The 17,394-nt window shown below is 39.7% G+C and overlaps 1 protein-coding gene across 1 annotated transcript in view; it reads right to left on the reverse strand.

Annotated features, from left to right (window-relative positions):
- The window catches only part of NHEJ1 (non-homologous end joining factor 1), a 107,545-nt gene extending 90,174 nt beyond the window's left edge, over window positions 1-17,371 (reverse strand). Inside the window, exons 1-5 of the mRNA XM_083375883.1 lie at window positions 17,198-17,371; window positions 14,372-14,561; window positions 12,389-12,598; window positions 10,554-10,692; window positions 9,356-9,414 (exon numbers count right to left, since the gene is read on the reverse strand). Coding sequence (XP_083232009.1) covers window positions 9,356-9,414; window positions 10,554-10,692; window positions 12,389-12,598; window positions 14,372-14,560 — 597 coding nt within the window. The 5' untranslated portion in view covers window position 14,561; window positions 17,198-17,371. The remainder of the gene's footprint in view (window positions 1-9,355; window positions 9,415-10,553; window positions 10,693-12,388; window positions 12,599-14,371; window positions 14,562-17,197) is intronic.
- Window positions 17,372-17,394: the final 23 nt, after the last annotated feature.

The raw sequence follows: 17,394 nt of genomic DNA on the forward strand, positions 1-17,394 counted from the left end.
ACTCACTTGATCTCTATTTTCAGGATTCTAAATTTATATGGTACATGTCTCTCCCCCCCCCCCCAACTTTATTTTTCTGGTAAATATTTGCCAAGACCTTGCCAGAGATCATCCAGTTGACAAGCCCCTCGTCCCACAAAACATCAGCTGGAAAAGAAGCAAATCTCATTAGCACTGGCCATGAAAAGAGAGCATAGAGATGGGACATGTCTCTGAACTTTCCACTTGAAGATATATATATTTAGCCATGAGTGCTGTACATAGAATGGGACAGTCTAGGCATATGCAGATTGGCAGAATAATAGCCATTTCATCCAGCTAAAGGAGTTGAGAACAGGGTCTCTTGAGGGATGAGGCTAGTGTTTCTCCAATATTTTCCTCTGTGGGATTGGAGCTTGGAAAAGCTCTCCCTACACTGAGTCACTTTTATCCCAGGTAGAAAAACCCCAGAAGTTCTGGGGACCCAAATGTGAATCTCTATATATCTCAACCAATCCCAAACAGAAATCTGAAAGACAAAACCTTTCAGGTAGTTGCCAATGGTTGAAGTAAATCTAGAAGCTAGACCAGGAGAGCTCTAAGTTAAGAAAATGTTGTCATTAGTAGAAGACAACCACTAGATCTGATCTTGGAGGACAAAATACCCAAATTGTCTTCTCGGTAGGCAATCTTTCTCAAAATGCTATCATTTAGGTCAGGGGTCAGCAACCTGAAACAGTGAAAGAGCCACTCGGAACTGGTTCCCTCACAAAAGGAAAAACTGGGAGCCACAAAAAATCTGTGCGCATGTGCGTACATGCGTGCATGCGCAGAACAGGGTTTGACTGAAGAGTGGAGCCAAGGTGAGATATGCACCTACCCGGCATATTTGAATTGATTGGTTGAACATTTTTAGTCCCACTTTTTTTGGGGGGGACTGCACATGGCAGAGGACTGGGAGCCGCAGGGGACGGCTGAAAGAGCCTGTGATTTAGGTGATGCTTTTAGCAAGTAGAAGAGCACACATGAGCTTGAAAAATTAACACTATAATTTTCAAGCTTATCAGAAACCAGTGGTTTAAAACACTACAAAAAACAACAAAATATTTCTGACAAATTGACTTCCCCAATTAAAGAGGCTGATAAAAGTAGTTTGGATGATAAATCCATTAGTTAAGGAATAAAATCCAAGGAATGTCAAGGTGCTGGATAATGAAAAAGTCACAATATTTAAAATAATTATTATTTGGAAAATCCGTATCATATAGCTTTTTTCCCTATTATTAAACTACAATGTATCTAATTGGAACAACAGCACTTATGTAATTAAGGGTCTCTTCATACATTACATCTCAGGGAGGTATCTATAGAGTGCGGTGGCTCATGTGGTTAGGATGCCGGATTGACAATTTGCAAGTCCACATTCAAAGCCTGAGTGCTGCTGTATGATGGGGTGTCATGTTCCTGTCATTCACTCTGGCTCTTGCCAACCTAGCAGTTCGAAAGTGTGCAAATGTGAGTAGATAAATAGATACCACTTCGGTTGGCCCATTAATGGGGATATGAAAGGAGCCCCCAACTGGGTGTCCCCAAGGCAACAGTTATATCACTGGCTGATCCTTCCACCATGGAAGTGCTTCAGTGCTTCTGACGCGCAAGTATAGGGAGGTGTGTCTGTATATACATAAATATAGATACAACAGATACATAGATATTAAAGTGAATATGAAACTACAGTAGCATCTCAAAATAGGCATATAACCCAAGTACCACATACATTTCTTCATGCAAATTAATTATTTATTTTATTATTTTTATTTTAATTCCATTTATATCCCGCCCTTCTCCAAAGACTCAGGGCGGCTTACAAACTTAGCAGTTTGTTATCACCTTATCACCTAGGCAGTAGTTTCCCTTGCTCTCCTAGAAACTGTTCATCCTCTGAAGCCAACCCTTCAGAGGTATGGAATACATCTGATTTGATGCACTAACACGACTGAAGACAATGGCAAAAATAGGTTTCCAGGCCAATGAGAAAGGTACCATTTAGCTCAGTTTTAAGAGTCAAGGGAGGCTCAGATTTTGATATGTGGTCATTTTTAAACTTCAAAGTGAAGATAACAGGCAACAAAAAGAAAGAACGAGGCATAATCTGAATCTCTCTCTCTCTTTTGTTGTTCTTATTGTCTTAGTGTATTTCCGTGCATCATTTTTTATCTGTACAAGTAATCCTAACTTGACTACCACGATTAGGATTGGCAATTCCCAGTTGTTAAGCAAGACATGGCCAAGACTTACAATTTTACTGCTGGCTCTTCCAGTGACCCTGCTCGTTGGAAGCCAGCTGTGAAGCATGCAAATGACTATCATGTGACCATGGGTCACTGTCACACTCATAAACGCCCACCAGATGTAAAATGCCCGAATCTTCATCGTTAGGCCATAGGGATACTGCAACATGTGCAATAACTGGTCACAAAGATACTTTCTCAGAGCCAGCATAACTTTGGTCACTAAACAGGTCAGTCATTAGGCAAAGGTTAACTGTATTATGGTTAACATCCTACAGAGCTGGAAGTGGTCCATGGCTTTATAGTGCAGCAGAGACCCTTCTAAATCAAGAAATGGGGAGCCGATTAGTGAGTAATAGAAAGCAAAGAATGGATTCTCCAAAGGGGTAGAGAACTACCTAAGTGTATTCTCCATAGTTTCTTGAGCATTCAGAAATGGGGTTTGAAATTTAAAAAAAGAAAAAGACTTTTTGGAGCCTAAGCAGTCTAAAGTAACATTCAAAATATAATGCCTAATGAAGGAGGTTAAGGTTTTAGATTTTGAAGCTTGCTTTCCTCTCTCTCCTCAGCAGCCTCAATAAACCTTCCAGCCACATCTGTGAATATATAAGTAGCTCCTCAGCTCTGGCATCCTTTCTTCCCTCCCAAGGAAGAATTTCCATCTTGAGGCAACCTTGGCTCTTTTATGACTCGTGGACTTCAACTCCCAGAATTCCTGAGCCAGCCATGCTGAGGGAAAAGGGAGAGGTTTCCAAGCTGAGCCATACTGGCTCAGGAATTCTGGGAGTTGAAGTCCACGAGTCATAAAAGAGCCAAGGTGGCCTACCCCTGGCCTAAGCAATCAGTTTAGTCAAGGCCAAGCAGAACAGAAGCATGGGGGAGTTTGCTAGAACAGGCCTGATAAGGGCAATCCAGTAGGTGCTTTCCTCTGTAGGGATGGACATTCATGCAATGTTAATTGATCTTTAGCATCTCCTTCAACCGTCTTCTCCAATCATCCACCTACCTGTTCCTCCCTCTGAGTAGCCTTTATGCTCAGCAGGCAACAAGTCGGCACGCATTCACACTCCACTACCGTGGCTTACTCAAAGAGAGGCTATTGTTTTTTTCTCCACAATTGGCTTTCTCAGAGAGCCCAGGAAGGTTCCACTATGAAACATCTGAAGCAGACCCCACCAAGAAAGGAAAAGTATAGTAGCCTTGGAATCATCCCGTCCAGAAACAATACGTGGTTTATAAGGTCCCATTATGTAAAAATCACATTTAATTCTGAATTCATCTGAGAAAAAAGAATACCATTGGTATTTATGATCTCATGCAATAAAATACAATAAAAGAGTTGCCGAGAAGTACCTAATCTGGCTGGGGATGCTGCAGCAAATCTGGAAGACACCAAATTGGGAAAGACTCTCTTAATCCAACAATCATAAAAATAAACATGGATTAAATATAATCTACCCGCTAATTTTACAGAGTTCATTCAAAAGGGAAGGGAGGTGGAGATTCGTCCTCTGACTGGCATCAGCGACACTTAAGAAAAAGAGGCCTGAATTTTGTTTATGGTCTGCCTCGGAAAGAGGGAAGATGAGGCACTACTTTCCTATAGTTTGGGATAGGGTCAGAAGGGCTCACACACAAATGCCCCAATCCATCATAGTATCCCATTCAGATGCTTACTCCTGTGACACGTGCCATACTTTGAAGAATTGATCCCACAGAAAGGAACCCGGGTGTAGCAGAAATGTATCCCAACACCACAGCCAATAAGAGCTTTGTTGCTCCGGCCAGTGGAGCTTGTCTCTCAAGCCTGTGGTCTGCCTCTATTTCGGGGACTGTTGTGCCCAGTATGGTTTCAGCAACATGCATCCCAGCTGACTCATAAGCCAGGATAGACTCTTTGTGGTTACTATATTGAACCAACTCGCCCCTCACCTGTTTCTGCTGAAATCAATAAATAAATACAGTGGTTCACTCTCTGACAGATGCCTCATTAGCAGACAGGTAGGAGGGGCAAAAATGCCAGCTAAGTGGGAACACGAATCCATACAAATAAAATTAGTTTGGCAGTCCTGAACTTGATTACTGCGAAGATAATACTTCTCTTTGAACGAGATTACACAGTCAGAAGGATCGTAGCTCCCTCCATTTCTCTCTCAGGGCTATCCTATACCTTTTAACTAAAGTTCTATTTCAAACTAATGGTTTCTAGGAAATAGAAAGATTATAAACAGCATTATGCATTTTGCCCTTAAAAAGTAATTGTTAAAAGTTATAATAAAAAACAATCTGAATTGTACAGCTGCTAGCAATCACATGCATTAATATGATGGACAGGAATTAGGCAAGACCATATTCCCTGATAACGTATATAATTTAACTCTCTTTTTTGAGACTTCACCAAACATTGATTGGATAATTTCAGATTAGTTCACAGTCATTGGAAAAGTCCATGTTCTGTGCGCTGGGGAAGAACTAGCAATCTATTCAATATTGAGCAGCCTTTTATGTTTCTCAGTTTCTAACTTCATGAGTTCTAAAAAAAACAAAATGGAAGAAAACAAAAATAGAAAAGTATTAACTTTGGCCCGATTCCATATAGTAGCTGGTTTAATATGTTTACCTCCAGTCTGTGAGAAGGCAGCAAAGTATGGAGGCATAAGATACCTCACCTACATTGCAAGCAGGTGCACTGTCCTAACAGATTTCTGCAGGACAAGTTAATTGATGGATCACTAGGTCAGCAAGAAAACCATTCACCAATTCTAATGTACCCAAGGTTTGGGGAAACACACATTTTGAGGGCTAGAGTAGCAGATTTAGCCACCTGATGCAACCTTCATATAAATATGGGTATCACTCTAGCAATCTTAGTCCGTTTTGCTTGGCAGATCCACCTAGGAAAAAAAGGGGCCTGACAGGCAAAAGCAGTCCTTATCTAGGACATTCTCTAATAATCTGGAAGCTGCTTTAGCAATAGCTGTTAAACCAGTATTTATCTAACTGGTAGACCAGGATCTATCTGACAAACAAGCCACTTTAAAGAAGATCTGGTTTAATTTCTTGAATGATAGCAGGTAGATGAAGCAGTATCTAAACCAGGGGTGTCAAACTCGCGACGTCGTGTGACGTGTCATGACGTATCGCAACTTTTTTTCCATTGCCGGCAATGGGGTGAGCACGGTTTTGTCGTGATGCATCTGGCCCATGGGCTGGCAGTTTGACACCCCTGACCTAAATGGTACACCAGGGCCTCGCTGACAAGCAGGTTATTTTATAGAGATCCTGGTCTACCACTTTCTCCAGTGATCTTGGTGCTGTTTTAGTAATAGGAGGCTGACCAGGACCTCTCTAAGGCACACTTTTTGCCTTCTCTAATAATTTTTTTCCTGAATTGTGCTATAGTGGGGTGGTATACTAAAATCCTATCTCCTATGCAGAGATCCTGGCCTACCACTTACATGGTGTCCTATATTTGGTACATGCTTATCATGTTCAAGGCAAGTTTTAAAGGGGAGAATTATAAAGATAAATAATCATCCACAAAACATTCCAAATTGTATAGTATAGATGGAAAGATACCACATGTTTCTTCTATGTGAGTTAGCTCTAAAGCAGCCACATGAAAAAGCAAGAATATTTATATAATGAATACCTCTCCTTTTCAGGTTTCTACTATAATATGTGCTACATTTGACTAACTAACCAGTTAAAATGGCATCAGATGTTGCTGGGAAGGGGCAGTAGAATGACTGAAAGTTAGGTCTGAGGCAACACCACTATAATAGGGGTGTTTCATTTATTCATCGTATTACTCTAGCCACCCATCTGGGTGGCATACAATAAAAAATTAAAAGTAATTACAGGTAGTGCTCGACTTACAACAGTTCATTTAGTGACCATTCGAAGTTACTATGTCACTGAAAAAAGTGACTTATGACTATTTTTCACACCTATGGCCATTGCAGCATCTTCATGGTAATGTGACCAAGATTTGAATGCTCGGCAACGGATTCATATTTATGATAGTTGCAGTATCCCCAGTTCATGTGAACACCTTTTGTGACCTTCTGACAAGCAAATTCACTTAACAACCAGGTTATTAACTTAACTGAAGCGATTGACTTAACAACTGTGGCAAGAAAAGTCGTAAAAATGGGGCAAAACACACTTAACAAATGTCTCACTTAGCAACATAAATTTTGGGCTCAATTATGGTCATAAGTTGAGGACTACCTGTATATAAAAACAAACAACAAAATGTTAATATTATAATTAAGGACAAGGAGAGATCAACAGATATTAACAATTGTGGAGCCACCTCAGTAACTCACCATTCCCTTGTTTCTCTTCAAAAAAGTATAGTCTATAAATTTTTTATTCTTCAGCCAGCTTATACTGTGACATTCTGTCAAATGTAGATAAGTCCTGGATTTTATTTCAGTCTATATTCCTATCCTTAATAAAAAAAACTTTTCCCAAACAAGCTCTTCCCCACATGTATTAAGATTACAGTTCCTAGAATTCTCAATCATCAATAGGTTAGGCCAAAAACATTACTTTCTCTACCTGAGCATTCCAAAGTAGGTCTTCCTAGTTCCTGCTCCACAGTCCCTATATAGTTACCAAGATATGCAAATATACCCTATGTGTAGACCACCCCAGGCCCAAGCAAGAAAACCCCTCCTCCCAACAGTCTTTCAAATTGTGCTAATAGTACCTTTGACCCAGAATTTACTGACATCAGAGGTAGATGGCCCACACTCTCATAGATGGCCCACTTTTTGTCAGGAGTGACAGGCAAATTGGGGAACCGCCTGTTTGTTTATCTTCCTCTTCAGCGTTGTTTATTTTGATGGTACATCCTTCTGGTCCAACCCAGATTGACCTTTCACCTTTCCACATCCTGTTTGCTGGAGAAAACTGTGCAAGGATGGGCAGATGTGTAGCAAAGCCAGGACCACAGTACTTAAAAATATTTTGGGCAATTTTTCCAGGAGACAGGCAATATTTAAATCTGTTATACCTAAGCAACTTGCAATACATGGCTATTTTGTCTCTTAATTAGGAAGAAGTAAGCTTTCAGTCCAGGGTCCTATGAGCACAATAGCTCTTGATGATCATATTTATGACTACTGATAAATCCTACAATACATAATGTCCAGGGAAAATCTTCTGTAGAACAACTCAATAAGGTGACAACTGTCTAGCCTAGTACAGACATCTCACAGATTAATTTCCCCCAATATGGAGCCCTCTAAATGTGCTGATATATCCCCATAATTCCCTGAATGTGTGGCCTATGTTGCTTGGAGATGATAAGTATAGTCATCTAAAAGCATCAGGATGAAGAAGGTGCTCATACATGTATGTAAGAGTTAAAAGCTAGATGCTTTCAATCAAAATCTTACAAAGAAAACAATTACAAATTTATCTTCCATTCTAAAAATACATTGGATATTACATATCCCCCTTTCACTGTCTCATAACTCCTACAAAACTGAAGAGAAATTCTCAAAGTAAAATCTCAAGTGGCCTTTTAAAAATGTTCTTGAATCTTACCAGAACATGGCTCTTTTGCGTAATATTTAACATACATGAAAATATAGTCATATCTGCACATTCCTGTTCTGGAGGGTGATTATTCCTATAGGATCTTAGATTCCTCTCACTTTTATTCTGATCTGAGGATCATCTTCAATTTGTCTTTAGTTTTCTCAAAGCTTGTCAATGCAACAAATCTAGCACTGAATAGTACATCAATTGAGTATGATACTGGCTCATTTTACACATCATGGCTGCTTTAAACATGGTTTCTTGAACAAGCCACAGTGCAGCTTGGTTCATACCACATGCTAAACCATAAAAATTTATAAACTATAATGTTTGGCTTCATGCAAGATACCATACAAAGCAAATTATAGCTTAAACATGTTCCATGAACCAGGCCATCAATAGACAGTATCCTTCCTGAGTTTCTGACAGGAATCTTTATGATTAAACAGAAACGTTTTACACACATCTTATTTTCCACTGAGCCACAGCTACTGAATTACCAAGTTGCCACCAACTAGAACAATTTATTGAGAAGAATTTTCAACAATTTGGCAATCAGATACATTCTGCGTAATCTGAGGACCACCAATTTGGAATAGCCCCACCAGACAAACGGTAAATCTAGGAACTACCGGTACATAGAAACCTTTTCTATGAGGAGGGAGTCATACTATACACATTAACTGCTTTCAGATTTGCTGATTACATTGTACAGTCCTAAAAGGAATATCAACCTGTATATTGGCAGTTCTTCTAAAGAAAATTATGCAGATGGCTATTTGGCCTTGGAAAGCCCCCCCCCCTGCAAAAAAAAAGCAGCAGCAGGAAGGACTTCCAAATGAGAGGTCTTAGATAAAACCAGTCTGAGTTCTTGCATACCAGATACTGTAGTGAGCCTCAAGAATACTCTTATTGCTGCTTTATGTATACAAAATTCAGGGTGCCTCAGCTGCTAAATAAGGCCAGGGGTCTCTTCTGCCATCCTGCTTGGGTACAGTCTCATCAAGGGCTCTGATAGCTCTTTACTTATTATTTACTATTATCATTATTTATCTAATAAAGCTATTGGTAAGACTCACATGTCATTGAACTTCCAAGCTAATTCATTCTTCATGATATAATCAGACATCTTACTAACTGATCCTTTACCTAGCATAATGCAACAACGCTTCATTTTCTTTGATCTTCAAAGCATGAGTGCATAACAGCACAGAAAGACAAACATTAAATCAACCTATGTTAAAACCACATTGCCTTAATGTAACAAAGTCCTTCCCTCCCATTCCTGTGGTCCAACCAAAACAATGCTCATCAGTATATATGAAGTTTATTGGAAGAGCAATCAAACGATCTAGCATGGGACCAAAATAAAATATTGGATAAAATAGGATGCCCAATAGATATAATATTAAAACATTCAAAGCAATGTACTAGTAGAGTCCATAATTGATTATGATACAGTTTATCACATTAACTTAGGAGAGGTCTTTTCCCCACTGCACAAATGCTAAATAATAAAAGGTAAATTTTACCTTAGTCTCAAATGTGTGCAGGAAAGTTTCTTCCTTAAAGGGTTCTGTCTTTAGACGTTCTGTAATAGAAATATCAACATAAACAGGGAGAGTTTTGAAGCAGCCATGCCTGCAAGCTCTCTACTGCTATTCAGATTTAAAAGAAAATTCCTGTCACATCCACATCTGAAAATCTGTAAAAAGATAAGCCAATATTTTCACCATGCATCAAGCCCAATGAAAGTCCTCAATAACAGGCACACATAACCCATCTGGTTTAAACCTTCCAGCCATGTCAATACATGGACTATCACATACATGGATATATGCATGTATTGCTGAAATCCAAAGACTAAAATTCAATCCCCATTTTGACAGAATCCAATGGGTTGGAAAAGTCACTTGTGAATAACTGCAGATCCCTAAAGGTAGCAGATATCTCCTAGCTATATAAACATCAGAGGGAATAACAGTGTTGGCATGTGGTCAACACTGTGGAAAAGCAACATGGAATACTAAATGAGAAGTCTTAGATCACATTCCATCCAGTACCCACCCACATTTGGTGAGAAGGAGTGGAGGAACAAGCATGAACATTTGATAAATAATTTGTAATTTGGTTAGCTTAAGAATACAGTTGCAATGAGCCCCTGAACTGGTGTCCTGGCTCAGAGAACTACACTCATCAAAGGCTCAACCCAATTCTTGCATTACTGAAGCATGAAACTTTCAGTTCTTTAGATCAGAGATCTTCAAACTTGGCCCTGGCTGAGAAATTCTGGGAGCTGAAGTCCACAAGTCATAAAAGGGCCAAGTTTGAAGATCCTTGCTCTAGATGGTAAGTATTAGGAGAGCCAATATCTCAAGCAGAAACATGAGCTTTAGTACAACTTTGTGATGGAGAGAATGAAGTAAAAGCAGTTTCTATTTGCCCCAAATTTTCCAAATTTACATGTAAAAGTAAAAGATTACCCAATTCAAATTTCTCTACAGCCAGACACTGGTTGTAGCTTCTTGGTCTGTAGCACACATTCAAAGACCTCTGTGAATGACCCTCAAGCACTTCAGCTACTGGTCACTATCTAATATTTGATCAGTTAGTAGCTTGGAGCAGCCTTTTTTTTAAAAAAGGAAGGGGGGTCAAGGCTAGGCTGGATCAGGGCCAGCACTGATAAAGAAGGACAGCTGTAAGCCCAATGAAGATCAAACAGTATCTCACCTAGACTGAGAGTAGCTCCCCTCTCCCGATAGTCTTCAATCTCTGCATCCTTCTGGAGCAGCAAAGTTGCCAATTCTTGTACCTGACCGTGCATGGCCAAGCTCATTGCCATTAGAGGCCGCAGAAGGTGGCAGGACATCTGCCGTAGAGAAGAAAAGGCATCAGTAGCAGCAGCAACATGCAAAGGGCCAGGCACCACCTAACAATCATTTATAACTGATGCTTCATTTCAGCATTTTTAGACAGGACTCCTTATAAGGGACCAGCAAAGGTAATATGCAAGACTGAAAAGATTTCTTTATTATTTCTTTGCAGACCACAGCATGTGCTTCCCGCTTTCTTGTTGCCTTCCAGAAGAGTCTATATGCCCCATGGAAGAGAGGGGTGTTTTTTTTCCCTGCAAAAAATGAAACTCATAATTCAGATATGGTCTCTGCTTTATCCAACACCACCCAAAAAGGATACGTAGGAAGAAATAATGCACATTATTACAGCTTAAGGAAGGAGAGGTGCTAAAATCCAAAGGAATCATTACATTTGAAATAGGATGGTGCCAGGAATCTGTCTCTTCTATGCACTCATAGATTTTGAATATGATTATGGTAATTAGCGTTGGTAAGATTCATCTTCTCCCCGAAAAAAATCCTTTTTTTTTTCATCCTGAATAATGGGGGGAAATGTCTTAGGAAAGAAATACCCAGCAGCCCTTCAATATCCTTCTGTAATGCTCCAGATCTGCTTCCTCCAATTTAGTTCTCTCCAGTTGTTTTATTAGAAGTCTTATCATCCTCAACCACCATGGCCAGAATTCTTTAAAAACAATTCTATCAAAATTCTTGCAAAACTAAAAAAGTTGTTCTATGCCGAAATCACATCTCTCTGTTAAAAAAAAGAGGCAAGTCTCTTATTTCAATATGAGTGTAATAATAAGTGGAACTCAGAATACAAGAGATCCAGATGTTTGGGAACCAGCAAAAGTACATTACCTGAGCATGGAGTGCCCCCTGGTGCACCAATGGCAAAATTATAACTTGTAACTAAACGTAAGTATGACATATTTATCCATTTACTATATAGCAGAGTTGATTCACCCACTTGCTATTTTCTTAGAACACAGAACATAAAATCATAAGGCTGGAAGGGACCTTGGAGATCTTCTAGTCCAATCCCCTGCTCAAAGCAGGAGAGCTTAAACCATCCCAGCCAAGTGGTTGTCCTGTTTATTTTTTGAAAACCTCCAGAGATGGCACACCCACAACTCCAAGAGGCAAGCTACTTCACTGATTAATTGTTCTGTCAGAAAAATTCGTCTTATTTCTAGATTGGATTATTCTTTAACAAGCTTCCACCCACTCTTGCCCTGTCCTCTGGTGTTTTGGAGAATAAGTCAAATCCCCCTTATGAATGAAGGCAAATATACATGTCCCAGGATAATGTTGCAGGATCCAATCTGGGTCGGTCAGTAGAACTTTTGGACTTGTGCTGGAGCCCATCCTCAGGGAACTTCCCTCTATCAGTTACCTTGGCTTGGCATGTTAGATGAAAGCCAATTGTAGGCTATTTAGTAAACCACAGGTAAACAAGCCATTTACTTCTAGCAGAACTGGAGCATCTTCCAGTAGGCAGGGTTGAACCAATAACTATAAACAGAAAAGTGACACTTCAATATATTACATCAATATTAAGTAATCTTTAATGTGTGCCTATGCAGCAATTCCAAATCCAAGGAGATTTTAACAAGAAATCTTCTGATAGCCAAACATCCTCACGTCTCTACAGTAGAACAGAAATTTTCAACTTTTTCTCCTATTGGAAAACATCATTCTTCAACTCACCATCTCAAGAGGTGCTGCAACACAATGAAAATCCCAGTAGAAGGGCAATCCTAGAAGTTCACTCTTCACATGGAGTATTAATGTGCTGGAGCTAAGCTGACAGGAGAAGGAGACGGAGTTGTTCTCTTTCCCTTCCAGAAGAGGACAAACTAGGTTGCGCAGGCAGTTCAGGATAGAAGCTACAGGAGCAGTTAGTCGTTTATTTAGCTCCTACATAAAATGAAATAATAATATTCTTCAAAGAAGATAATATAATCTCATTTCATAGTTGTATATGTAAGCAGATCTTGGCTTAATGTCATGATTCCGACATATGCAGTACTTCAAAGAACTTCAAGGCATTGTTTACCTTAAAGAATCTTTTAATTTAGTTGCATAGCTTTGGCACATATATATTGGAAGCCAAGATCTGAATTCTCCTCCCCTGAACACATCATATCAAACACAATTCCTTCCCTTAATTAAACGTCATAAATCACATTCTCCAATTAGTTTAAAACAAAAACTTTCCCTCCTGTTTAACAACCTGCCAAGTTCTTATCTTCTCTTATTACAGTCTTGAGATACATTCTCCCTACTCACCCCAGCGTCCACTAATTCTAACTCTAAAAGTAATATACGAGTTAAAGGAAGGCTACATCTCCACTGTCCAGAAGCTTCAGAGTCCATATTAAGACACTGCTGCAAGACCAGATTCAATCATTTCCTTTTTAAAAAAAATCTATTCTGTCCAGTCCAGGAGTAATACTCTGAAAAATTATATTTATGTACAGATTGGACATCCTTCTTAATAATGGGTTTGTTTTAGGAATAACACATTGATTTCATTTTATATTTTCATTTCAGACATGAATGGCCTGGATAACTTTCTACTAGTGAAGCGGAAAAACAAGATGACAATTTACATAACAACTGCTTCTTGCAGTTCAGAATTTCCTCTCTGCAGATTCCTGTTCTTAGGATTTTCCTTTAAACTTAAATACCTGCTGAAGTGGACTGATCAGTTTTTCCCATCCTTCCCTCTTCCACCCGCAACCCTAGTTGGATGTCTTTACTTACAAATTTCACTATCCAGTATCATACAGGTTGTTGATTTTTCAAGTTATATTCCAGCACATCTGAGAAGCACCAAACTGGAGAAGAGGTAATCCTTGGCTTTTGACCATAATTTGGGCCAGAATTTACATTGCTCAGCAAGGTGAGTCAGTCACATCCAATTTTATCTTTTTTGCCACAGTGATTAAACAAATGACTGCAGCTGTTAAGTGAATCATATGGTCATTAAGTGAATCCAGCTTCCCTTATTGACTTTGCTTGCTGGAAACCACCTGAGGAGGTCTCAAATGGCAATCACATGACCCTGGAATGTTGCAACCATCCTAAATATGTGACAGTTGGAGATGCTGAGACAGTCATAAGTGTGAGGACTGGTCATAAGTCATTTTTTCAGTGCCGTTGTAATTTTGAACAGGCACTAAATGAATGGCTGTAAATCGAGGACTACCTTTAGAATAAAATGGACTGTTTGCTCATTTCGGGGACCACCTGCTGCCGGCGTCAACTCCCCTCCGCCCTGTGCGTTCCCACAGAGAGGGCCTCCTCAGGGTGCCTCCGGTCAGAGAATGCCGGCTGGTGGCCCCCAGGGGGAGGGCCTTCTCTGTGGGCGCTCCGGCTTTGTGGAATCAGCTGCCGGTTGAGCTCCGGATGGCACCGGATCTCCGCTCCTTCCGGCGCGGGTTAAAGACCCACTTATTCGAACAAGCTGGCCTGGCCTGATGGGGAGTCAATTTAGGGTTTTAATATTTATATATATTTTCTATTGTTTTTACTGTGGGCAATAATTTAATTCTTTTTTAACTTTTGTATTTTTGTAGTTTTATGATATGCCCTGTTCACCGCCCTGAGTCCTTCGGGAGAAGGGCGGTATAAAAATCCAATAAAACTAAACTAAACTAAATTTCATAATTTTAGTTTCTTACTTACCTTTGACCTCTGTTGTATCATCTCAGTAGTTGCACTTTCATACCACATATTACTGAGGTCAGAGAGGAGCAAGATGTAGCTTGAGTCAGTAAAGCAAGCCTTAGCCATCAATCTGGTAGACTCAGAAAAACAAACTGAAGCCCAAGGCTGCAGAAGGAGTTCAATCTGTAGATCATCTGAAGTCTCCATCCTGCAAACAAATAACGTCATTCAATTCTATTTCTTTAAAAATGTCATAAACTGAAGAAATTGGCAACTCTGCAAAGATCGTAGCAGGCCAAAGCATAGGAAAACATAGCTTTAAAAATCCAGATGTTTATACTGAAGCTGGAAGTCTTATGTTTTTAGGCTAAAAAATCATCTCTGAATTCTGAAGTAATTCATTAAAAAGTCTCAATGTACTTCAAGTTCAGATATATAACATGACTTACTCCAGACTTGCTGCATTTTTTTTTGTTTTTCTTGGAATAAATACCGTAGATGCAAAGCCACTCAGCATCACAAACTAATGTCTAGATGTAATTTGAATATCACCTCCAGGTAGGTTCCTATGTTCTAAGGCAGATGATAGTTTATAGCAGGGGTGTCAAACTCACAACGTCACGTGACGTGTCGCGATATATTGCATTTTTTTTTCCATTGCCGGCAATGGGGTGAGCGCAGTTTCGCCATGACGCATCCGGCCCATGGGCCGACAGTCTGACACCCCAGGTTTATAGGCTACAGCCTACATAATAATTATGTTCAGATGATGCTTAACTGTATGATACTACATACTTCCAGTGGGAATTTAGCAGTTCTCTTTATGAATGTTTTTACAAACTTTTGCTAAACATTAATAGTTTAGGGAATGGCCTCCAGGTGTTCCTCAAGATCTCCTTTCTTAAAGTCACCTGATCTAACAACTGTTGATTTTAGTGCTTTATTGTAATCAGTGTTGTGTTTTTACTGTTTACTGTTTTCTGTGTTTTACTTTGTTTACTTTTATTTTATTCATTTTGTCTGCAAATCACTTTGATATTATTTTAATGAAAAGCAACATAAAATATTGTAAATAAATAATAAAGCACACATTATGAAATCTATACCAAGCAAGTTTTTAAAAGTGGTAAATGAAGAGAGGTTAAAGCTTGAGAAAATAAATCAAATGTTGAGGCTCTAGAACAGGGGTCCCCAACCCCCGGTCCGTGGTCCAGTACCAGGCCACGGCATGACAGCAACCAGTCCACACCAACAAGCAAAGGCCCATCCGTGGGATGCAGGCAGCACATGAAATCACGTCCCCTCTGGTATGTGGAAAAACCTCTCTCCACGTAATCGGTCCCTGGTGCCCAAAAGGTTGGGGACCTCTGCTCTAGAACATTAAGAGTAACAGTGCTACTATTTCTGTTTTCATTGTTTGCAATAGCTCAGCCAGCAACATACATGCTAAAAATAAAATAATTTGTAGCTTGATCCTATATGATTTGATTCAGAGGTTATTTGCCTAGGATTTCAACATTTTGACAAGGTAGGAGGATTTGACTAGTTCTTTGTTAGCTCAAATTAAATCCTGTTGTTGTTAATTGCAAAGTCGTGTCCGACCCATTGTGACCCTATGGACAAGGCTCCTCCAGGTCTTCCTGTCCTCTACCATCTTCTGCAGTCCATTTAAGCTCACGCCTACTGCTTCAGTGACTCCATCCAGCCACCTCATTCTCTGTCATCCCTTTCTTCTCTTGCCCTCAATCTTTCCCAGCATTAGGCTCTTCTCCAGTGAGTCAGGATTTGAAACTGAAATTCTGTTATCTGCAATCAAATTAGTTTGATTGAAAATATATCTGAGGGTAACTCTATAATTAAGATGCAGCAACTAAAAAAAAAAGAAATAAAGAATCTAAGCCAGACATGTCAAACTTGTGACGTCACGTGCCATCGTGCAACATATCGGAACTTTTTCCCCAATGGGGTGGGCGCAGTTTCCTTGTGATGTGTCCGGCCTGTGGGCCGGGAGTTTGACACCCTTGATCTAAGCCATGTTGGATTTGAATGACTAAAAGCATAGGAAGCAAACTAGAGAAATATTTGATTTATGTAACTGCTTTCCTTTCAAAACCTCCAAAATCCTTCTGAAGTCAGTAACTTTATAAACCAATTAAATATTACAAATTAGTACAGGCAGTCCTCGACTTATGACCACAACTGAGCCCCAAATTTTTGTTAAGTGAAACATTTAAGTAAATTTTGCATTTTATGACCATTTATGCAGCAGTTGTTAAGTGGATCACTGTAGTTGTTAAGTTAGTAACATGGTTGTTAAGTGACTTTGGCTTCCCTATTGACTTTGCTTCTAAGAAGGTCACAAAAAGTGATCACATGACCTGGGATGTACCACCCTCGTAAATATAAGTCAGTTGCTAAATTTTGATCACATGACTAGGGGGTTACTGCAAGGATAGTATGTGAGCAAAACGGTCATAAGTCATACTTTTTTCAATGCTGTTGCAACTTTGAATGGTCACTAAATGAACTGTTATAGATCAAGGACTACCTACAAACAGTATTCAAAGTCTCCAGAACCTGTGGTGAGGACGTAAAAGATGAGAAAGAGGAAATAAAAGTTCTAAAAATTTGCATTTTTAGATGGGAAATTTAGAGGGGAAATTTGTAGATATTCTGAGAGCAACCAGATGTTGAGATTATTTCGGGCCGGACTCAACCTGAACAACTCGCACCAAATTCATCTTTAAAGTGCTTTTCAAATGTTTCCAAGAGAGGGAAAAGACAAGAGTCAAATGGGAGTGCAGCAGGGAAAGAGGCTAGTTAGGAAAAGAGGAGAAATCCTACCGGCACGGTCAGATAACCGGAAGGAAGATCCAAAGACAGGTCGCAACAACAAAGCTTCCCTCGGCTTTGCTCTCACAGCATTTTGTCAGCAAAGCCAGAAGAAATGCAGCCACGAGGAGGGTTTTTTAAAACAGCACTTTCCAAGAGCCATACTGTACTCATCCGGGATACAGGCTTACCAACGATTTTAGCAATGG

Source organism: Vipera ursinii (genome assembly GCF_947247035.1).
Source record: "Vipera ursinii genome assembly, chromosome: 1".
In the NCBI taxonomy this organism is placed as follows: domain Eukaryota; kingdom Metazoa; phylum Chordata; class Lepidosauria; order Squamata; family Viperidae; genus Vipera; species Vipera ursinii.